Source organism: Diadema antillarum, unplaced genomic scaffold (genome assembly GCF_040938485.1).
Source record: "Diadema antillarum isolate AM-2024a unplaced genomic scaffold, OU_Dant_1.0 scf00000035, whole genome shotgun sequence".
Classification (NCBI taxonomy): domain Eukaryota; kingdom Metazoa; phylum Echinodermata; class Echinoidea; order Diadematoida; family Diadematidae; genus Diadema; species Diadema antillarum.
In genome coordinates, this window is record NW_027270924.1 from 1,586,000 (window position 1) to 1,611,347 (window position 25,348).

At 39.9% G+C, this 25,348-nt stretch overlaps 1 protein-coding gene across 1 annotated transcript; it reads left to right on the top strand.

The window, feature by feature from the left end:
- Positions 1 to 6,088: 6,088 nt before the first annotated feature.
- On the top strand, positions 6,089 to 23,345 carry LOC139744524 (N-glycosylase/DNA lyase-like). The gene is made up of 6 exons (XM_071654960.1): positions 6,089 to 6,222; positions 8,276 to 8,831; positions 9,433 to 9,672; positions 10,960 to 11,154; positions 21,131 to 21,208; positions 23,277 to 23,345. Exons 1-6 carry the CDS (start codon positions 6,140 to 6,142, stop codon positions 23,343 to 23,345), a joined length of 1,221 nt encoding a protein of 406 aa, XP_071511061.1. The 5' UTR covers positions 6,089 to 6,139.
- Positions 23,346 to 25,348: the final 2,003 nt, after the last annotated feature.

A 25,348-nucleotide genomic window follows, 5' to 3' on the forward strand; every position in this document is an offset into this window, starting at 1 on the left:
CTATGAAAGAGAATAACTTACAGAGAAAATACAAAGGTGATGAATTGCTGCAATATTTTCACAAGGCATTGTGTACAGTCTCAGTGAACAGGCTACCTTGAATGGCGCAATTGAAAATTAAGATTGAAATGCAGGGAAAAAAGTTGAAATTTGTTTTCCTCTCAAATATTACAAAATTCTTAATCCGTTAGCTAATGAGTAATACATACCATGCTCTGTATACATTGTAGCACTGTAGAGTGCCAAAGCAATGATGTTACAGCGGTCATGATACTGCTTAATGCTGGTTCCACACAAATTGTTGCATAAAGGCTTCAGGTATTAGTAGTTTGGTAATTGGGTATACGAGCATGGTTAGCAAATGTTGTGCTCACATAAATGTGTGGGTTGTGTGAGATTGTTTTGAACAGTTTCCATGGTAATGACATGCATACACAGACTGAAAAATAAGGCTTTCTTTGTGTGTAAACAGGAGACTTAAAGACATATCAGTGTGCATATCTGATGGAGGGAAGAGTAATTCAGAGCAAATTATCCTTGAAGACCAAGCAAACTATTAAAATCCTCCAATACCAGTGGTCATTGAGTGAAATTTTGTGAAAATTGTTGGTCTTAGAAGACGAAGTGTGTCTCCGGATAGAATCCCACGGCATCATCATTCTCTTGTACACATTGTATTGATTTTTGTCTGTAACGTATTCAAGATCAATCTATATATTGTAGATTTGAGAATTTGGCTTGGAAATTTTAGAGGCCAGTCATCCCCACCCCTGCCCTCACCACCACATTCACCATGAAATTATACTTTATCTTTGCAAGTACAGTATAATATTGACAAAAAAAGAAATTGACTTGTGAGAGATTATGGTATTGTGAGTGGTTGAATTCTCGATTTAGAATCACTTAAAAAAAAAAAACATGTTAAACATTGCAAGAGAAAAAATTGTGCCTTTCCATCTTGGTTACAGTCAACACGTATTTGTGTTACATGAGGCAATATTTTTGCAAGTTGATAGTTTCACAAGTATTGGTTAAGATCGACAGAAATGAAAAAAAAAAGCTACTGTACAATATACATAGCATTAAGTGTGCGAACTTTGCCTTTAAGGTATCCTATTAAGATGTAAGACTGATGGCTTGTGGGTAATTCATGTCTTGCAAGTGCTGCATAATTTATGCAGAGCTGTCAAGTCTCCTTAATTTCACAGGAAGCTCACCCCACTCTCCCCTCCACCACCATACTGGAACCAAATCTAATTTCTCTTCCAATCAGACCAGAGAATATGAGAGCCTTCCTGATATTGGAATTACTTTCACCTATGCATACATGTATTAGCGTTAGGATACATGTAACACACGAGTACAGCCCTGATGGATGTCTCTTTGGGACCTTCGTTGATTTTAATTTTGATATATGAATGTTGGCGGTCCCACCAGTAGCAAGTAATCATGATTGATGTATATCGAAGGCCTGCCAAATTTTGTTTCTTGTGTGAAAAGTGTATGGGACAATAGAAAACATGTCACCAATTATCATACTACAAATGTATGTGCAAGAATGCCAGGTACACCTCTTGCAGGACTGCTGATATAATTTATAACTTGTCATTTAAAGAATGTGAGCCTTTAATCGGTGTGTACAACAGCTGTAATTGTAATTTACAATTACACTGTATGTTATTATATTGGATGTATTAGTCAGATAACAGCAAAGTTTAAGTGTTGCTCTTTTTTTTTTTTGGGGGGGGGGGGGGGGAGTGGGGAGGAAAGGTAAAAATATGAATTACCGGTACATTGTACAGTATACATTATGTGTTGCATTTAAGGCACACTGTTACTTACAAACACACATGTGTATAATGACTGCAGTCACAGGGTTTAATACTACTGTACATCCGAAGTCTCCCTGATTCCTGTAGAAGTCTAGGGGGATGGGAGAGAGGGGAATAGGTAATGAATACTAGTATTGGTTATTATAATTATATTTATTTGTTTATTCCCTGACAGCTGATTATAAGGGCCCTTCCCCACCCCCCCCCCAAATATAAATAATAATGATAAATAATAATAAACACACTCACACAAACAAATGCACATACACACAGGATTATATCTCCTTGTATACTCCTTGGAGTCTTGCTGATTTTGATGTGGGAATGTTTCCAGCCCTGCACTTATGATTCGAACACAAGAATTCTCATTTCTTTGTGAACCATCAGGCACTGTTTGTACTCTTTTACTTCGAGATGCTGCAATAATTGTTGTATTTTCATCCACTGGTTAAGAAGGAGGATCACTGGGTTAGTCACGAGTGTGCATGTTCATGATGTACAGTTTGCATGCTTAGGACAAGTTTAATAATTATTTCCAAGAACAAGACAGCAGAGCGTTTTTTGACATGTTTGCACTGAAAATTGATATGTTCTCAATTGAATGATAACATTGTACAGATAATTTAGATGTTGTTGTTGATGTTTGTTTTGGGGGGTCTTTCTGTCTATGTTGTGTATTTTGTTTTTGTTTTTGTTTTTTGGGAAGGGGTAGGGGTGAGCGTTAATGCTGTAGTAGTGTCATTATACATTTGTAGTTAGTATCAAGGATCCTAGTTTATAGTTTATGGTTTATAGTGTAAAGTTCATTGTACAATTTATGCATGCAAGTTGTTTTACTGCATTCTGTGCAGCGTGATTTGAAATCAGCTTACATAGCAATCTGTGAAGAGATGTACATCTCCTTATGTTTCCCAATATATTTTGTTATGCTCCCTTTTACCGTACCTTTGATGAATTCAATAACACGTGTACAGTATCATGATTTTTGTATATGTGTGACTTATGTGTTTTCTTCTTTGTAGATAGCTGTTTTTATGCAGTGGGAATGTTTTGCCTAATGATGTATGTGTGTTCATACACGACATTTGGTGTATGCGTTCTGATTGCACATTATTTATTTATGACACTGATTTAGGCAAAATATGACATTTTTACCATTTGTCTTGAGAGACGATGATGAAGCATTGGGCAAGAAGTTTGCATCGTCTTGAGTGGCTGAATAGTCCCACTCATAAATGACAATGTCTGGAGCACACGCAAGTCCATTGAAGCCGAGGTTGGTTGAGACTGTCCTTTTCACACACTTCATGTGCATATCATACAAGTCATTAATTCTGTCTGCAGTTTTTTAGCCCGATACACTATGCAAATTCCCATTGATTGTAGACTTAATAAATCCAACTGATTTGTAATTTTTCGAAGCAAAAAAGGAAAAAAAAAATATATCGATTGTGAATGAAAACTTGCTATACTTTCTCTGTTACTAATCATGCAAGTTCAGTACAGCACTGTTTACTGGTGTGTATCTCAAAGCATTTGCAAATGCTTTAAAACTTGGGCAGTTGTAGGACCACATACTTGTAAATTGTGAGCATAAATGTGTACAGTCTGCATGTGGGGTGTCTTTTATGGATAATACAGTTTTTGAATCCCTTAAATAGATTTGTCATTTCACAACAAAAACTGCACAAAAGGACAGGCCCAAGTTTGAGGGCATTTTGCTTTTGCAGTACTTGTGTGTGTGTGTGTGTGTGTGTGTGTGTGTGTGTGTGTGTGTGTGCATGTGTGTGTGTGTGTGTGTGTGTGTGTGTGTGTGTGTGTGTGCATGCATGTGTGTGTGTGTTAAACAGTGAATCATTGCAAGATTTAGCAATCTGTGTGTATTTGTTTTAATGAGGAATTACAATTAAAGGGTAGTGACAGTGATTGATACAAAAGTGGTTATCTTTGTGTAGGCCTACTGTACTTAGTATGTGGGAATTCAGAATGAGAGTGGGATATTTTGGGATATCTTTTATGGTGCTTACCTTAATGGTGACATTGGGTTTTATTGAGATTGGGATTTGAGATACAAGTGTATGATGTGTATTAGTTTAATCGAGAGGAGTGAAAATGGCAACAGTGGGTCATGCAATGTATTGTGGAAATTACGAGTGTTTTCTTGTTTTATTAATGGACAAAGAATTCATTAACAATCACAGAATCAAGATGAGAAAAAAAAAACAAAATCTACATAATTATATATGTACATAATCATACAGAGCAACAGTGGACATTGCACACTAAACACCCAAGCTAACTGATACTTTTATAATATTCCAAACTGCTGTACTAATACCTCTGTCTTTCACTGTGTAAGTACGTTGTATATTTGAAGAACCATCATTTATGACCACCCCAATTGCCCTTATTCTTTCCCTAAAGTCAACCCTTTAATTGATTTGCCTTTATCACTGGAACTCCTTCCTCTTTTCTCATCCTTTGTGTTTTTCCTTTTCAGAGTCAGAATTCCTCACACCTGCCTTTTGTACTCCATCCTTTTTTGATTCTCCTCATATACTGTATCTTCTAATGATCTGTTTCCTCCTCGGACCTTTGTTCTCCGAGGTCTTGGCTTTCCTACCATCCATCACCTCCTTCCTCTCCTCTATCACCACCTCCTTTCTCTCCTCCATCCCCACCTCCTTCCTCTCCTCCATCACCACCTCCTTCCTCTCCTCCATCACCACCTTCTTCCTCTCCTCCATCCCCACCTCCTTCCTCTCCTTCATCACCACCTTCTTCCTCTCCTCAATCACCACCTTCTTCCTCTCCTCTATCACCATCTCCTTTCTCTCCTCTACCACCACTTCCTTCTTCTCCTCCATCACCACCTCATTCCTCTTCTCCATCCCCACCTCCTTCCTCTCCTCCATCACCACCTTCTTCCTCTCCTCAATCACCACCTTCTTCCTCTCCTCAATCACCACTTGCTTCCTCTCCTCTATCACTACCTCCTTCCTCTCCTCCATCATCACCTCCTTTCTCTCCTCCATCACCACTTTCTTCTTTTCTTCCATCACCACCTCCTCCTCCTTCATCACCACAATCTCCTCCTCCATCACCACAGGTCTTCCTTCTTCTCGTTCTCCATAACCACTACCTCCTCCTCCATCACTACCTTCTTCCTCTCCTCCATCACCACCTCCTTTCTCTCCTCCATCACCACTTCCTTCTTCTCCTCAATCACCACTACCTCCTCCCCCATCACCACCTAGTTCCTCTCCTCCATCCCCACCTCCATTCTCTCCTCCATCACCACTTCCTTCTACTCCTCCATCACCATCTCCTTTCTCTCCTCCATCACCACTTCCTTCTTCTCCTCAATCACCACCACCTTCCTCTCCTCTATGACCATCCCCTTTCTCTCCTACATCACCACTTCCTTCTTCTCCTCAATCCCCACCACCTCCTCCCCCATCACCACTTCTTCCTCTCCTCCATCACCACCTTCTTCCTCTCCTCCATTACCACCTCCTTTCCCTCTTCCATTCCACTCCATTCTCTCCTCCATCCCCACCTCATTCCTCTCCTCCATCACCACCTCCTTCCTCCCCTCTATCAGATCACCATCTCCTTCCTCTCCTAGCTCCATCACCACCTCCTTCCTCTTCTCCATCAGCATTAAAAGTTTTCCTTCTTCTCCTCCCTCACCACCACCTCCTCCCCCATCACCACCTTCTTCCTCTCCTCAATCCATCCCCAACTAGTTCCTCTCCTCCATCACCACCTCCTTCCTCTTCTCCATCACCACTTCCTTCTTTTCCTCCATCACCACCACCTCCTCCTCCATCACCACCTTCTTCCTCACCTCCATCCCCACCTTGATCCTCTCCTCCATCACCACCTCCTTCCTCTTCTCCATCACCACTTCCTTCTTCTCCTCAATCACCACCACCTCCTCCCCATCCCCACCTTCTTCCTCTCCTCCATCACCACCTCCTTCCTCTCCTCCATCCCCACCTCCATTCTCTCCTCCATCACCACCTCCTTCCTCCCCTCCATCAGATCACCACCTTCTCCTCCATCAGATCACCACTTGCACCTCTTTTCTCTCCTCCATCAGTTAAACAGGACCCTGTACTACTTAGTACCTTCTTCTTTTGTCCGTCCTCCGAGGTAAGAAGAGTAACAGCGCCATCTACAGATGGATATCATACACCGCACTTATGTAATCATTGATCATATCACTTTAGTTTTACGATACGACGGACAGATACTTCGACATTTTGTCGAAATTTAACTGTTGCGGCAGACACGGAAGAATTATGGGCAAACCATGGCGGTCTATTCCTTGTGGGATATCAGAATTACGACTGGACATCACTCTTGCTTGCGGACAGAGTTTTAGGTAAGAGTTACAACCCTTAATCCCGTTATGGCGCTACACACAACTCGGACGGCGGGTATCAGCGAGTTCGTGCCGTTGCGTTGCCGTTGGGTCCGGGGAGTTGGCGGCTTGCGCTACGTAGTCGCACACACCCGCCGCGGTCGCATCGGGAAGCCGATGTTGACTCTTTGCATCTGGGCCTCGTTAAAATGGGGACGCGAGTTACTTAGTAGTAGTATACCGGTAGTAGAGAGAGGATACATGTACTGTACTGCTCTATCGAGCTCTCTCTAGGGCAATCCTGGGTTTTAGGATGTTTATAAAACCCAGGATTGGCCCTGTTTCTAGTGCTGTTAGTAGGGGCAAGCATGGTGTCACCGGACACCATGGTATTACCGGACACGCACATTTTTGCGTACTAATGTCATTCTGTACGCGCGAGACTTCGTAGATTAGCCTCACAGAACTTTGTGTGGACCGAAATCGCAAAAAACGCCACATAAAAATGTAAAAACACGAAAAAATTCAAATTTTACCTCAAATTTATAGTTGAGTGACCCGCACCTCGTTTATAGTTAATATTTATGCATGTTTGAATCACATTTCGCGACTGAAATTCTATGAAATCCCACTCACATACAGGAAAAATGCTGAAGATTCTATTAGAACCAAAAGTTCACTGATCAATATCGGAAAAATTGTAGCTATCATCCTCAAACGCGAACGATGCGGAATAGTTGTGCGCTAAGGGGCACGCAACTCATCACCCGCGCGTGCAGCTCCCATAGACAATGCACGTATACTCTAACCAGTTGTCGATTTCTCACAAGGTTTTATTGCGTGAACTGTTCGAAATGGTCAAGACAGACATTTTACTGTAAAATACGAAATTTGAGCTTCATTTGCAGATTTTTTTTGTGTGTCATCCGCTCGGTGAGAATGTGTACGGTGATTTGTGGGATGAATTGTGATTCTGGTGCAAGGATTAGGTGCGAAAGACCTTGATTATTCGATTACAATAATAGCGTCCGGTAATACAATGCGATTTTGCACGGCGCAAAAAACCACTATTTTTAGAGGGGTATGTTTGAAGCATATTTTCTAAAAACTGGAACGAAGAAATGACGTAAGTTGGCTGAATTCGTAATTTCCATGAGTCTGTGAATAAGTGGTGTTGTTTTTAGCCGAAATTTCATTCTATGAGTACGGAATTCAAAGCCACAAAGAAAAGCGTCCGGTAATAGGATGTTCCACCCTATAGTGTTAATCGTTATAGGGCTTGTACAGTACAGGTTGAGGCCAGAGGTGGGGATTCATGTTTTGAACATTCATGATATCTGGATCTGGATCTGGATGAATACGCTGAAAAACTCTGGATAGAGTATCACTCAGCACTGTGGTGTGATGTGCAGCTAATCACAACGGAGGTGATGCTGGAGCGCTTCTTTAAATGTGTCAAAGTTATGAATCTGCTTTACATTACTCTTCTTCTTCTTCTTCTTCCAATAAGTACATCACTCTCAAAGAGTATTGTCGTACTCGGCAGATTATTCCAATCCTTCGCTGTTCTATGGAAGAAGGAGTTGGCGAGAGCAGTTGGAGAACAGTGTGAAGTAGAAAAATTATCAGGATGATAACTTTGGGTTGTCATACCTCTCGGTGCTTGAGTGGGGCTGATATAATCCTCTGACTCCAGATATCTGTATAAAGTGCACTTTGTCACTTATAGTCTAAAAATACTTGCTTGTTTTAGTTCAGAGTGTATGCCAGAACCCCCTTAGTTACCATACGGTCCATAGATTGAATTGAATTGGCAATATATTTTCCAAAACATAAGGTCTGTATCTATACTTATGTTTAAATTTGTAAGTCTTTTTTTTTTAAACTACACTCCCGTCTACAGCCTGTTACATTTCTCCTGCATTACAATGTATGTAGTGAAATTCAGGGAAACTGTATTACTAATGAGAAGCTGATGATTTGTGCAATAAATTCCTCCACTATAATGGATTGAATTAGTGGCACAGCAGACCATTCTCCAAAAGATTCTTTTTGCTTTTTTTGGTTCCACCAGATGGAAGGAGATCCAGCCAGGGACGTGGAGGAGTGTGCTTTCTGACTGCATTTGGACCTTGAAGCAGAGCGACACCCACATACTCTACCAGGTTTATGATCCGAGAGAAGACTCCAAGAGTCCAAGATGCATGGAGGGCACCGGCAATGGTCGCCAAGCTACAGAGCAAACCAAAGTTCAGTCGAGGAGCAAGAAGCGTGGTAGCGGCGATGAACTGGCAAGAAGCAAGAAGCAACGGAGGTCGGAGTTACCCACCTTGGCAAGTGAAAGTCCTCTGGTCCCTGCCTCCCAGGACATCCATGAGCATCCGCAGGGAGACCATCACCACGACGTCCTTCATGATTATTTTCAGCTGGATGTGAGGCTGGCGGGGCTCTACGAGCAGTGGAAGGGGGCGGACGAGAACTTCTCCAGGGTCTCCGTGTCCTTTCCCGGCGTTCGCATCTTGCGGCAGAATCCCGTGGAGAACCTGGTGTCCTTTATATGCTCCTCCAACAACAACATCTCCAGGATCACGGGCATGGTAGAGAAGCTCTGTCAAAACTATGGGACCGAGGTGAGTGCATGGCCACTGGACACTGGTCAGGACAAACACACCTGTGTCCATTACTGGTCCATGAGTTGACTCACAATTTATACCAGTACAGAATGTTGTGATGAAACCAAGCAAAGCAAGAAAAACCAATGCCTCTGTCTTGTATTGACACATGCATCTCATCTTGGGGAAACTTCCATATTACATTCTCCTAACTGTTAATCCACTGTGAAACCAGTTACATGTATTCCACATTTTGTAACTGACAAACTCCAAATGTGGTCAAAAACTATAACAATTGGCGCAAACCACTCTCTTTATTTATGTTGCTCTGATTATAGTGTGTCATGATGATGTAATGTTGGGCACCAGACGACAAAAGAAGTATTTATGGATTCTAGAGGGAGTGGTATTATTGTGTGGTTGGCCATTCACTATGCTTCACTACAAACACTTGTAACTTTTATTTTTTAAAGCAGCAGTTTGTTTACTTATCATGTCTCCATTATTACCGTGGGCAGTATTTCCTAATACAGTAATTGGTATACTCACTGCAAATTGGCATAAAGAGTGACTCAACAATGGTTTGATATCGTTGTCTGTATTCCTGCTTTCTCCAAAGATAGGAGTTCTGGATGGCGTCACGTGGCACGCCTTCCCCACCCTCGCGGCCCTCAGCGGCAAAGGAGTAGAAGAGAGGCTGAGGAAGCTGGGGTTCGGATACCGCGCAAAGTTCATCAACCAGACGGCCAAGAAGATCACCAGTGAGTTGGGCGGCGAGGAATGGTTGTGGAAACTGAGGGGTTTGCCTTACAGTGAGGTTCACTCACAGCTGCTCCAGCTCCAGGGGGTCGGTGCCAAGGTGTGTATGAAAATTGTCATTTTTGATAAAATCTTGGTGTAATTCCATAATCTAGTGAAATTTGTATGCACCCCCCCCCCCCCCCCCCCCCCCCCCCCCCCGCACCCAATTTATCAAGTCGATTATATGCTTGGTCATTCAATAGTTGTGTTCAGTTGTTGTGTGTTTTACCTAGACAACACCTATGTACACTATTTCATTATTTCATATGTTCATATGAACTGTACCAACTCAAGTTTTGCTGGATTGGCATATCTCATTTATTCTGTGATATATTATGCTACAATTTTTGTTATCTAATGGCCTAACAACTAATATCAGGTTGATCTCTAGAGAATCATGTTATTATTATTATTCTTTTTTTCTGCTCTGAACTTCTTTTCATAAACCTGGTACAGGTGAACTGTTTTTTCAGTTACAGTAATCGAAAATACACTGCAACTGACTACTGCTGTGTTAACCATGCCCGTGTTTAGCATTTGTGAATTACTGTTGGGTTTCCACTGTCTGTGAATGCTGTAATGTTGTGTCCAAGAAAGAAACTGTACTGTGAGTCAAAGAAAGATTCATTGCAAATCCTAGAGACCAAAATAAGATGTGGGGACTTTGAAGATAACCAAAACAGGATCTCGACGATTTAAAAAAAAAAAATCTCCTTCCCCCCCCCCCAAATAAAAAGAAGAAAATCAGGGGAGTTTAGATACCAGATGTACCAATGTGTCATTTTGAAAGAACATAGAGGCATGCATGTTGAGAAATTTGTAGTGTGATGGATGGTATGAGGTGAGGGCTTATGGGGGTAGAGCAGGGGTTGTTGGATGTCATTTGCAAACTTCTGTTAGGAGTAGTAGGTATATTTTAGGTTTACAGATGGTCCTTGAAACAAATCATTCATAGCCGAATGGGTCATTTATGTGTCATGCAGCAGAATATGATATGCGTATTTTCTTGTATTGCAATGGAAAAGAGAATGTCGAGAACTTTGTAAATACTCCGAAATGAGAAAAAAAAATGCTAATAGAATTACGGAGCAGTTTATCCCAGTTTCAAGAAAAAAACAAATAAACAAACAATCAGATGAATCCAGAGATTGCTTAATCTTGTTTGTGACAGGGGAAATGTGAAAATGTTGTGGCAATGTGACTGATGTTTGATACAGGTACTGATCGGTATATTATCCTGAATATAATATATGACTGTGGCTTTCTTTGTGTTTCATAAATTCAACCCCAGCCCGTGTTCAAAAGCTTTGCCATCATCACTCTCTCCCTTCTCTCTGTTATCCAGGTTGCCGACTGTGTGTGCCTCATGTCTCTAGACAAGCGAGAAGCGATCCCCGTCGACACTCACGTCTGGCAGATAGCGGCCCGGGACTACATGACCTCCCTTCAGAAGACCAAGTCCCTGACGGACCGAACCTACCGCGAAATCGGCGACTTCTTCCGGGAGCTGTTTGGCGAATACGCAGGATGGGCTCACTCGGTCAGTTTCTCATTTCTGTACTGAAAACAGGCTTATGAAGTAGATAAATTGCCATTTGCGACCGTGCATCACAAAACAAACAAAAAGTCATACCCCTTGATTCTATGTGAGGACTCAAAAAAGGTAAAATGGTTCAACCAAGTCAATCTTGAGTTTTTCATATTTTCTGAAAGAGCTATCCTCCTACATTATTCTTTAGTTTGGTGTCTTAACATGAATGGGAAAGTGTGTTTTAAGCAGTTTTTCTATAACCCTTTTTGGGGGAGGAGTAGAATGATCAGGTATGTCTTAGAGGCCTCTTCTCATGTTTTGAAATCCTGTGCAAACTCTTCACTTTCAAGTCTAATAACTTTTGAAAGGATGACGCTACTGCTTTGAAAGTTAGCATTAATCATGGGCAGAATGTGTTAATAGAACATACTAAATTTTAGCTTAATCTGATAATTTCGTCATTGTTGTTGCTCCGGTGGTTTACATCCTGTGTTTTGTCCCTTTCATGGCACAGCTAGCACGGGTTGGTAACGATTAAGCGCTTGAATAGACCGTGTAGTTCAGAGCCTCTTTTCTCAGTTCACACTTTTCCAGAGTGTGTGCTTTCTTCCCAGCATTTAGGTAGGTTAGGGGAGTCAACTTGAATTGAGTTATACTTCATTATGCCTCCGCAACGAAGTGGCCGGAGGCATTATGTTTTCGGGTCGTCCGTCCGTCCGTCCGTACGTCCGTACGTCCGTACGTCCGTCCGTACGTCCGTCAGTACGTCCGTCCGTCCCGTTTTGTTTTTGTCGATATCTCAAGAACCGTGTGGTGGTTTTACATCAAACTTGGTATGAGGGTATATCCTTGGGGGATAATACTTTGTGTGGATTTTAGGGTCACAGGGTCAAAGGTCAAAGGTCACAGGTTATTTTGTGAAAAAAAATTTGAAATTTCATGTTTTTCTCCATATCTCGCAAATGGTTCAAGGTATCTTCATGGAACTTAGTATATAGTGCAGTCGGAAAGGGGGGTTCCCATGCACCCCAAACATATATTTTTTAAATCTACTTCATCTAGACCAATTTTGTGCGTAGATTTCAAAAATGCAATGTTAACAGGTCAAAGCGTGTCCCATAGTGGTCAAAAATCCGTTTCCATGGTAACGCATGGTGAAAATGTCAGTATCTCATAAAAACACATGTAACCTTTGATAAAATTGTTCAATTATCATGGCTTTGGTATCAAATTAAAAAAAAATTAGATTATCTATATGATGATACCAATTATGTAGGGGGTTATACCGACCTTCATATTAATTTTGAGGCCAGAACTCAATTTTTTCACATTTTCTCGCAAAAATGCATTTTTACCATAATACTAATCTATCTCTAAATCATACCGAAACATATTCAATTTGTTTGAATATTCTTCAAAATTATACCAAATATGTATGTAATAAAATGTGAAAAATTCGTAGGTATTGCTCAAATAACAAGAAAGTTACGGCCATCCAATGTTGACATTGACACCTGTCAAGAATTGGTCAAGAATTTCCAGATGGATGGTGATGCGCGCCCTCTATTGTGGAGAAATAAGCAAGCTTGCTTGTGATAGGACAAAAGTTTTGGTGAGAAGCTTTATTGTTTGGATCAGACCGGGATCAGTCAAAGAAATCTGCCATAAATCAAACCTCTGACCCTTGTTTCTGATTGCATTTTGTGTCGTATTATTGTTTTTAAAACCATTCTGCAACATACATTTATTTTTGCTTGAAAGCAAAGTACCAAAAAAACTTCATCTATTGAAGCTTTTCAACTACAAGTTTATGTTCAGTGAACTTCAGTCTCACATGTTTAAAAATGTGTTAGGATTTAGGTATGACATGAAATCAGAACTTGTTGATGTGCTGTGTTGAATTGAGTTGAATTTACTAATATTTAAAGAGAACATCTATGAATAGATTGTTATTTGTATAGTTACTTTGCTGAGTGTGAAAGTAACAGATTACAAGATTAGTTTGATGGAATGATACTGTCTGTGACATAATATTAGTTTTGGTGTAGACCTTAGTTCTGTAGACTCCACATAATTTTGTATTCATTACAATAGATCTGTAATGTAGAGTCTAGTTCTATGTAATTAATTGATGGTGAAAACTAAAAGTAAACAGAAGCACCCAAATTTTATCTAAATTTGCAATATTTCATGAGGTATATTTTCATGCCTCTGCACTGAAGGTGGCGGATCGGGGGGGGGGGGGGGGGGGATTGGGCACATCCAACAGGATTGGCATTTACTGTACATCCTCTCACTAAATAGATATTTTGAAGCAATGCTTCTCCTATCATTTCCACGACATTTATTGATATAAAAGTGTGTAGCTGTAATTGCTGGAACTACTTCTAAAACCATGCACGAAAGAACGTCGGTATTTGCGTTCCTAGTATCCGTGTGATGTAATTACGGGGCTTGAGCGGCGGTGTTTATTTTGGACACTTCCCAGGGGATTGCTTTTGAATGTTGACCCTTTTAACAATATAGTTAATGTAGAGCATTTTTACTTTTTGTAATTATATTGCATTTCATACAAACAAAAGGGCAATCGCTGTACAACCGTAACGACAATGTGAAGGCATGGTAAATTGAAACATATTTGTGCTATATGCTGGTGCATGTTTCCTATATTGCCCTGGGGGTTGGATGGTTTTGAACAAATCCCACTCGGTTGCCTTTGAATGTGCACCCCTTTGACTATGGTGATTGTAAAGCAGTGTCTCTATATCATTTACAAATCATGAAAGGTAAAGTGTCTTTATTTACCACTCGGCAACGACTTTACATGCATGTACAAGTGAGTTTACTGTGGCATATAATGTATGTTTTGTTAATCTGTTTTGGGACCACGACGGTCAGGGCAGGGGTGATCTGGGCACTTTCCAAGGGCTTGACAAAATGGATATTGTAAAGCAACGTCTCCTATATCACCTTAATTGCATTTTACGAAAGCGTATGTGCTACACAGGCGGAAGAGCTTTTCAGAGGCATGTAACCATGGAACATTTTTCGCGGTTGTACAGTGTATACTGCATGTTTTTCATTGCCTTTAGGATTAGTTTGAGCACCTCCCACAAGGTGGTCTCTGCAAGTGAACCCTTTGGACTGCATAGATATTATGGATCAATGTTGTTATTTTATCTCTACCCCGGCAGTTTTTATAGAAAAAAAAGTGTCTTGATATTTCAGGAATCCAATTCAATAGAATTCAATTCAATTTCTATTTCATTTTTCGACAAGAACAGATGGACATCACTTTCTTTGTAACAGAAAATGAGGTGCGTAAAATTATGTCGAATGAGAAGAATGTACAATGATTATAGCACCGTACGATGATTATACATAATCACAAAACTCAAGTGATAGTCCTATAAACTCAAGGAACGACCTTTTTTTTTTAGACATGCACTTTTGGAACGACTGTATATACTATAATTCCGTTGATATTTGCGTTACAAAGGTCATGTATAGAGGCAATTAATGTGTGCACTTCCCATATAGTAGGCTCCCTTCGAATGATAACCACTTTAACTATGTCAGTGTAAGTAAAAATTACAGAGCAATACATCGTCTGTTGACTCCATTGAATTTCATTAAATAAAAGTTTCTGGGCTAGAGGACCAGAAGGACTGTTTAAAGGCATGTATCCATAGAACATATTCATGTATTTGCGCTGGTACATGATTATTGCATGTCTTAGACTGTCTTTGGGTGGGGTAATTTTGGGCACCCTCCACGTGGTTGTCTTCGTATGTGAACCATTTTCACCTTATACCAAGATATTGTAGAACAACAATTCTTCGAGAACTTCCACTGAATTTTAATGGAAATGAAATGAATAGGACGTTATGCACAGAGGGTTTTTTTGTCCCCGCCGAACGAGTTCGAGCAGGGGACTATGAAACGTGTGTGTGTCCGTGTGTCCGTCCGTGTGTCCGTCCGTGTGTGCGTCCGTGTGTGATCAAAATCTGCAATTTGCTACTTCTCTGTCATTTATGAGCCAATTTTGATTCTGTTTGCTTTATATGATAGCACTACATGGGAGCTTTGAAACTTCTACACAGAATTTCAGTCGTGACCTTTGACCTTGACCTTTGACCTATATTGTACATTTTGCTACAAAATGCTACTTGTTCGCCATTTCTAACCCGATTTCGATTCCGTTTGCTTTATATGATGGCACTAGGTGAGGGCTTCAAAACTTCTACACAGAATTTTGACCTTTGACTTCTTTGACCTTTGACCTTGATTTTGACCTGTATGTACATTTTGCTACAAAATGCTACTCCTTCGCCATTTCTAACCCGATTTTGATTCCGTTTGCTTTATGTGATGGCACTAGGTGAGGGCTTCAAAACTTCTACACAGAATTTTGACCTTTGACTTCTTTGACCTTTGACCTTGATCTTTTGACCTATATTGTACATTTTGCTACAAAATGCTACTCCTTCGCCATTTCTAACCCGATTTCGATTCCGTTTGCTTTATGTGATGGCACTAGGTGAGCGCTTCAAAACTTCTACACAGAATTTTGACCTTTGACTTCTTTGACCTTTGACCTTGATTTTTGACCTATATTGTACATTTTGCTACGAAAATGCTACTTCCGGCGGGGACATATATTACGCACCGCGTAATTTCTACTTTTCCTTGTTTCGCTTCAAATAGCTGTATTCACGTGTGTATATGTTTTGTACCGGGCCGTGAGGGTATAGGGATAAATTCAGGTACCTCCCTGCATGCGAGCCACTTTGACTGTGCACCACTTTTCAAAGATGTACACATTGTAGAAAAATGTCTCCGCTGTCAATGCCAATTGTATTTCATGGAAATAACAAAGTCTTTGCTAGACGGCGAAACGACTTTAGAATAAAATCTTGTACGCTTAGAACAACCGAAATCGTGTTGGTTGATGCATGTTTTGTAAATAAAATGGTCGTGGGATAATATGCTCGACTGGGGTAACTTTGGGCACTACCCACATGGTTTCCTTTGACTGTGCCATCTTCAATATCTCAAAACCCTCAAGGATGCAAGAGCTTAATCATCAAGATTCGAACAAACCACCCTCCAAATAGAGTTCATTCATTACAAAATTACCGTAGACTAATTATAGATGTTGACACTTGTTTAATTTCGTACTTTGATTCTACGTAATATTAATGGATAAGCTATCATTATCTGTCTGATAACAAACTCTAATCTTATAATAATAATTCATGCTAGTTTACTAATGCTGTAAAGTTTGTTTTTGGTGAAGAGAAACTGAAATATCATATTTGAACACTCTTGATATGCTCATATCGGGCACTTTGATGCATCAGAATATTCCGTTGGCTCGGACCCTTTGCATATTATGCAAATGAGGCCCAGACTATGTACGTGGTGAAATGTTTGCATCGCACTAGTGACATTGTAAACATAAGTTTCAACACTTTCGGTGTTCCAGTCTGAAAACTAGAAACCTAGTTTTCATGGAAACACTGTATTTTTATCATAATGGGAGCTAATTTGCATATTATGGAAATTTAGCCCTTTGCCCCACTGGATTTCTTGGGACTTTTAGTATGGTGTTTAGGAGCCCATAACAAGTATAGCACTGCTGTGGAATTCCTACTGTTGCAATTAGTGTTGGGTGAAACCCTATTTTGACTGAACTAATGTGATCTATGACAAAATGTGTATCCGGTGTCTGTTAACAGTGCGTCATTTCTTTCAGAAGTACAGTATTTGTTGTAGTAGTCCATCGAGTATAATGAGCTTGCTCTGATATCGTACAGAAGTTCATGCAGGACCCGTTTCACCAACATTGATTTCAGTGAGATCAGTGCCACTTAGTGTTTTCAGTTTCACTTAGCAAGTCCTCGTGACTGAAACATACCAATCAGAAAAGTGAGATAGCGAGACTGAAACCGGTGAAGTGAAACTGAAACCAATGAAAAGTTTGTTGAAACACCCTACAGGACTGCAAGAAAGGAAAAGGCATGAACTAACCATTTTTATTGGGATTGGGGGCGGAGGTAGAGGGTCTCATTTTATGAGAAATTGACTTAATCTATGTTCTGTGCCTGATTGACTTGAACGAAATGTCAGCTTGTGCCAAATGCAAAACAAAAAACAAAAAATCCAGCTACTGGGATGGAATATATAATATAATACACCACTAATAATGAAAATTGTGATTTCTGGACAGCTGTGTTATAATGGCTACAGGCAAGTTTCTGTGTAAGCATGGTAACTATGGTCTCTAACTGGTTAGGTCCCAACTCCAGTCAATTAAATAGCTATGAATTTGCATACTTATGTAACTTTAAAATGGCGTTGAGAAGGGGTTGCATTTTTTTGTTTGAGAAAAACATTGTTTTTAGCATAAAGTTTCCATAAAAATGACCTAATTTGGGCTCAGATTTTTTGAAAAAGAGGTCACAAATGTGCCCAATTTTGTTTGAAGAAAGGCAGGAAATAAGAAATACATACACTAGAAACTTATCTCATGATTAAAGGGACTGTACAGTACTGGTTGAGGTAGGGATTCATGTTTTGAACATTCCTAAGTGAGGTAATGAAAAGCCTCTTATGAAATATAAAAGAGCATGGAATTTTAGGAAGGATTCAACGTTTCTTTGATGAAAATTGGTTTTCAAATGGCTGAGATATCCAAAAAAAAAAAGTGCTAATAATAAAAGGCGACATGCCACAACTTTATTAGGATCTCTTTGTTTCACCTTGTCTTTGGATATCTCAGCCATTTCAAAACCGATTTTCATCTAATAAACTTTTGATACCCCTTAGAACTGCATGCTCTTTGACATCTTATAGAATGGTTTCTGAATATCTCGCCAAACGTTGAAAGCTAAATCTTCACCTCGACCAGAACTGTACACACCCTTTAATGTCAGTTGTATAATGAACACTTGAGGTATCCTAAAATTCCCATTCATTTATCTGGTTTGTGGGGTGGCCATGTTGATGACGTCATTTCGGCATGTTCCGAAGCAGAACTTCTGAGTAAATTTTACTGATAAGTTTGTTAAGACATACATGTATACTTTCAAATACAAAATTTGTTTGTTATACGATAGTTGCCAGTTGACCCCAAAATTCAGCCCCAATTCCCTGGCCTATAGACTTACAGTTGAAATCAACTAATAGTATAAATGATTATAATCAATTTTAAACAGGGCCCGGGTATTACGAAATCCTATTGTTCGATTTTAAGCTATTCGTATGCCCTCGATCGAAAACGTGCACCGTATACCCGAATAGTATACTAGTACTGTACTGTACTCCTATGTGAACCAATGATTTGTTTTCTACTCGCCCCCCCCCCCCCCAGCAGCGTGCTGCAAAAACTACTACCCTGACCTCAAAATTGATATGAAGATTAGTATAAATTCCGTGTGATGATTGGAATATCATTCAAAGAATTTAATACTCTTCATTTAAATTTGACATTTAAATCATGATAAGTGAACAATTGTATCGAATATTACATTTTAAGGAGATTCTGACATTTCCATCATGCGTTGCCTTGGCAACAGATTTTTTTTGCCACCATGGGACACTCTTTGACCTGTTAATGCATTTTTTTTAAATTCTACCCACAAAACTGGTCTAGATGACCCACTTCATCCAACTTAATTCTCATGCTTTTGGAACCAAATTATGATGACTGAAATGTTTAAATGAGATTATTCAACAATAGAGGGCGTACATCACACTCCCACCTGCACATTCTTGACATGCTTGAATGTCAACTTTGGATGGCCGTAACTTTCTTATTATTTGAGCAATATCTATGAAATTTTCACATTGTATTACATACATATTTAGTATAATTTTGAAGAATATTCAAACAAATTGAGTATGTTTTGGTATGATTTAGAGATAGATAAGTTTTATGGTAAAATTGCATTTTTGCTAGAAAATGTGAAAAAATTGTATTCTGGCCTCAAAATCAAGATGAAGGTTGGTATAACCTCTACGCAATTGGTATCATCATATAGATAATTTAATTTTCTTTAATTTGATACCAAAGCCATGATAATTGAACAATTTTATCAAAGGTTACATGTATTTTTATGAGATACTGACATTTTCACCATGCGTTACCATGGAAACGGATTTTTGACCACTATGGGACACGCTTTGACCTGTTAACATTGCATTTTTGAAATCTACGCACAAAATTGGTCTAGATGAAGTAGATTAAAAGAATATATGTTTGGGGTGCATGGGAACCCCCTTCTCCTACTAGACTAATATATGCTTGTACCGATGGGCAGTGATTAGCTAGGGAAGTTGGGGGTCATGGGTCAAAGGTCAGGGGTCAAAGGTCAAGGTCAACTCCTCAAAATATCACTACTTTCCTTATATTTATGCGATGAATGAAGGTTTTTTTTTTTTTTAACTTGATGTATACATGTATTACCCAATATATATTCTGTGGGAAGTTTCTTGCCAAAAGGTTAAAGGTCAAAGGTCAAGTGAAAGTGCTGAATTGCACTTTTTCCTCCATATCTCAAAAGTAACTCAAGGTATCATCATGAAACTTACATATTTATGCATGTTCAACCTAACAGTGATTCTCTTTGGAACTGTGAGGTCAAAGGTCAAAGGCCAGGTTTAGATAATGCTATTTTCCCATTTGATACTGAAATTATACTTTTTCTCAATACCTTGAAAAATTACTCAATGCATAAACTTATAAAAGGGTCAAAAGTCAAGTAAAAATCATCAGTTCCCCAAACACCTGCGCTCTGACATTTTAATCATTCATCCAATTGAACCTAGTTCTAGGAAAGTGAACATTCAGCACATTTGTGTCAAACCTGTCATTTTAATATTTTGCCAATTGTTTGAAACTGTCATCACACATTGTCAAGACATTGTACTATAGACCTATTAGGAGAACCATGCATTATGGCGGAGGCATATCAGTCGCCGTAGCGATATATCTAGTTTTAAAGCTTGAGTCTGCTCTTTCAGAATCTGTCCTTAACTAAAAATCCATGTCTGGCGACTTTTTGTTGGTTTTGTGGTGCAGGGTCACATTTGGTCTAAGTCCCCCTTTATCTGATGCCGGTTGGGTCTCATCCCACATGGCGTAGTTGTGTTTGGTCTAAAACCAGTGTGTTCATCTAATGACTGTTGGTCTAATTGCCACTTGGCCTAATTACTATTTTGTGTTATCACCAGTAAGGCCATGCCCATTTCGTCTATATATCGAACTGGTCCATTACCACACAGTCTAGGTCATAGTAAACGAGGTGGCAGTTAGACTACTTGGTCATCCAACAAAATTACAATTAGCCAAGTGATTATTAGACCAAATGGATTGTAAAGCAAAATAAGTGGGTTTCGTCATTAGTGTTAGAGAATCTGGGAATTAGACCAAGTGACCATAAAACCATCCTGTCTATCCTGATGACAAGCATGAAGATGTGGAAGCATGTTAGATAAAACTTTTCAGTACTAAATGAAGCATTCTGTCACTGTGTTTTAAATGGTTCCCCTTGTCACTTCTTTTGTAAGAGTTTATTTATGCGTTTATTAGGGTGGGGTGTTTTTTTAGCAGCAAATCAAACATAAAACAAGACAAGCAGCTTGTGCCTCATTTCATGGTCTGCTTGGTGTATGATCAATTATGATACATTGTTTTCTGTATGTAGACATGGTAGAAACCAGAGTTGGTGTATGTTTTAAGCTGAGTTACAAATGTTTGTATGCGTGTGACAGATTCAGCAAACTCAGACGGGGTAAGCGTTGAAGATCAAACTCTGGCATTCATTTGCCCGAGTTACATGTGAAAATATGATTTTCGCAAATCTCCTCATGGAGATTCACCTATGTTCATACAAAACATTAAGTGGAAATATGGGAAATTAGCAAATTAATTGTATATTTTAGATATTTTTTTTCTCTTGTTTTTATGTTCGTAATGCAGGTTTTATTTAGTGCTGACCTGAAGAAATTCCAAGATAAATCAAATACTCTTGAAAAGAATAAAGATGATGGAGCAAAGGTAAGTTGGCATGTAGACTATTGCATTTATTATTACCTGTATGATGATGTTATGGGTGTAGTTTTAAAGGACAAGTCCACCTTCATGTACAGAAGGATTGAGAGAATGCAGCAATATTAGTAGAACACATCGGTGAAAGTTTGAGGAAAATTGGACAATCCGTTCTAAAGTAATGAATTTTTAAAGTATCTGCGTAGTCACTGCTGGATGAGAAGACTACTACGGTGTATGATGTCATATGCGTACAACCATATAAAGAAAATAAAAAGAGAATTTCACAAAACTTTACTTTTTGAATAAAGTGCACATTTCTTTGACTTTGCAACTGATTGACAAATTGCCCTACATCGACGTAAATAAGCACTGAATTGATCAGTGTTTTAGTAGTAGCCATGATAAAAAATCATGGGCGTACATACTCGAGCAGGATTCGAACCCACGACCTCCTGATCACCGGACAGGCGTCATCTCCACTAGACCACCGAGCTTTCGCCCGACAGCAAGTGTTGGTTCTAATCCTTATAGCATGCAGCGGGTACTGCTTTTGTTATTCAAATTTATGAAGTTCTTCCGTCGAGATGTTTTCATTGCAACTGATTGACAAATTGCCCTACATCGACGTAAATAAGCACTGAATTGATCAGTGTTTTAGTAGTAGCCATGATAAAAAATCATGGGCGTACATACTCGAGCAGGATTCGAACCCACGACCTCCTGATCACCGGACAGGCGTCATCTCCACTAGACCACCGAGCTTTCGCCCGACAGCAAGTGTTGGTTCTAATCCTTATAGCATGCAGCGGGTACTGCTTTTGTTATTCAAATTTATGAAGTTCTTCCGTCGAGATGTTTTCATTGCAACTGATTGACAAATTGCCCTACATCGACGTAAATAAGCACTGAATTGATCAGTGTTTTAGTAGTAGCCATGATAAAAAATCATGGGCGTACATACTCGAGCAGGATTCGAACCCACGACCTCCTGATCACCGGACAGGCGTCATCTCCACTAGACCACCGAGCTTTCGCCCGACAGCAAGTGTTGGTTCTAATCCTTATAGCATGCAGCGGGTACTGCTTTTGTTATTCAAATTTATGAAGTTCTTCCGTCGAGATGTTTTCATTGCAACTGATTGACAAATTGCCCTACATCGACGTAAATAAGCACTAAAAACACTGATCAATTCAGTGCTTATTTACGTCAATGTAGGGCAATTTGTCAATCAGTTGCAATGAAAACATCTCGACGGAAGAACTTCATAAATTTGAATAATTTCTTTGACTTGTTACTGACATATGTTAAGGGTAATATTATTCCCCCTGCCTTCTGAAAGAGAGAAGTCAAGTGTTCTTTTGTTATGCGAGAAAAGTGAAAATATGTTGAATTTTCTTTATTCTTTCTTTATATCGTTGTACTCGTGTGACATCACAAGCTATAGTAGTCTTCTCATCCAGCCTTGAGTGAGCAGAAACTTCAAAAATTCATAACTTTTGAACGGATTGTCCGATTTTCCTGAAACTCTCAATGATGTGCTCTACTAATATTGCTGCATTCACTCAACCCACATGTCTATGAAGGTGAACTTGTCCTTTAAGTTGTGAGATGCATACAAAAATCATGAAATACTATGTTGCTTGTAAAGGTATGGTTTATGTATTATGGATGACATGGCATTATAAGCTGGTTGGCAAAATGTCATGCAAATTATAAATACATGTATTCTACCCCAAGGACCTTGTCACAAGCTGCTAGATCCATCTATGTTAAGTAGACACATCTTTGTCTCTGTTTTTGTGTGTGTAGGTGGAATGTAGTTAGCTTATGTTAGCTGCTGCAATGATGGTCAGTCTTCAGACAGGCGTTTTGATCTTTGGGAATAATGCTTGTCTAGAAGATGCACATAATCTGAAAATATGTACCAACTGGCCTTTTTGTCTCTCAATTATCTCCCCCATTTTCTTCCCAACCATGTGTTGCCTTCATCCATTATAGTCTCTCCTTCTGTCGTTGTGTGATGCCGCATTCAGGTTTTGTTCTCTCTCTCTCTCCGTGTCTCCCACCTTGCAGGAAAAGAAACCTCCCAAGAATAAACGAAGCAGGAAGACGGTGAAAATGCCAGAGGTTGTAGCCAGATGATGCTCTAGGAATCCAAGCAGCTTCTCTTTCAGTGACATCGCTTGTTAATTGGTCACTGTATTAGGTTTGATGGGTGGAACTCTGGGTAAATTTCATAACCATACATGTAGGTTCATCAACAAATACGTGTGGATGTGTACGTATGATGGGGCCAATTATTGAATCATTTGTAACTTTTTGCTCACATTTTGAAGGCACCAGTGTGCTCATGGTAATAAACATAGTAATGTTTTGCCACATCAACAATAAAGCATCTTCTGGCAAGTTCTCATGAGCAAGTTGGTCTCCCTAAGACATGCAGGACTATTCTTTTTCCACACTCCAAGAGTACTGGTCCCCCCCCCCCCCCCCCCCCCCACAACAGGCTTTTGGTAGGGAAGCTAGCAAGACAGCATAATGTACCATGCAGTACATGTGGTGAAATGTCCTGTGAAAAGAAGGCAAGCTCGGTATGCTTTGCAGCAAAAAACATGCACAGTTAGTACATTTCGGAAAATCAGGACAAACACCACAAAGCCGCACACTACCCTATTTCAGAATTTTTGGGGGGCTTTGAAATTAACCCTGTTTGGGACCCTATTTCAGGATTGTTCGAAAAAATTTGAAAACTGCCCCTATTTAGATAGACTTTTCGGGAAATAGAAAAATAACGCCTTTTTCAACGATTTTTTAGGATTTTTTCCAGAACTGAGCTTCTAGAATATAACCCTTTTCCCGCAAAAACGGGAACATGCATGTAGTACTGATGACCTTCTGAGTTTGGGGGAGGAGCGGCAAATCTCCAGATTTCTGCTGGAGGCTGCCTTAAAGGGAAATTTCTCTCTGTCCTGAAGGTAAGATACAAAAGTCTCCACGATTTCTTGTTTGGAATCTCCCTGACATTTATGTGGTCATGTTGGAAGCCCTGCAATAATAATGGAGCTTTAGATTTGCAACGCGGACATTTGAGACGACGATTGCATTGGCCGTTCTCCTTTCCGTTCTCCCCTGCGTTTTGTTGCAAAGTACTGAAGCTCTAAATTGCACCAGAACATGACCTATTATGTGAAAATTTGCAGATTTGTTTCATTTTTTATTGATATTTCTTTACCTCACATAGCATTCATCCAATGTGAAGGGAAGGGAAGCTGTGCATTCATTGCCTCTAAAGGTGCAATAGGCAATGATCAAGTAAGAATGCAGTCTTATTACAGCAATCGCAGCGGATGTTTAACCTGTAAGGGGGATGGTAAGCACACGCAGAAAGCCCAAGGCTCTTGCAAAATGGATGCACATTGTACTGCAGGGATTTAGGCAAAAACCTGCCAAGTTAATGGTTTTGTGAGTGTAGCACGTAATGCAACGCATGGGCGTGGCGGTAATCTTGCTCATCTAAAGCTGAGTAATAGTGAGCATGCGTCCATTGCACAGAAACTTGCACAGGGAATCAGCGTTCAATGTAGATCGGATAATTGATGACATTTAGAAGTTCTCTCTGTGATGGTCTAGAAAGGTAACACCTAGTGACTAGACAGGATGTTAACCCATTGAGAACGGGGCTGATTTGACTGTAATACGCATTTCCCATAGACACCTGCCGTATTCGTGGGACTAGTCTTCAACAGGTTAAGAACATAGAGCACTCGCTTGGACTACGAGGAATCGGTAGGCGTAGGGATGATGCGACTAGTGGGTTGAGGAGGTTTGGGTGGATAGAGATCGCAGTCCTGTCCTCTTTTACAAGGAGCAGGGGGCACCTTGCACAAATAATATTGATGACTTGTTAACCCTAAAAGGGCGGGGGGGGGGGGGGGCGGAATCCTTCCCCCTTGACGTTTCTGTAACGCGAGAAGGCCTCGTCGCAAGGTTTCTTGACTTTGTTTGTTCAAGTCTCGCGCAACTTTTGAAACCAAATTTGCAACGTCAGCGCATGCTTTTGCGAAGCCACGCCCATTTTTGTAACGAAATGTCGCCCCAAAATGGGCACAATTTTGTGATTTTGTGTACATTTCCTGTGGAAAACA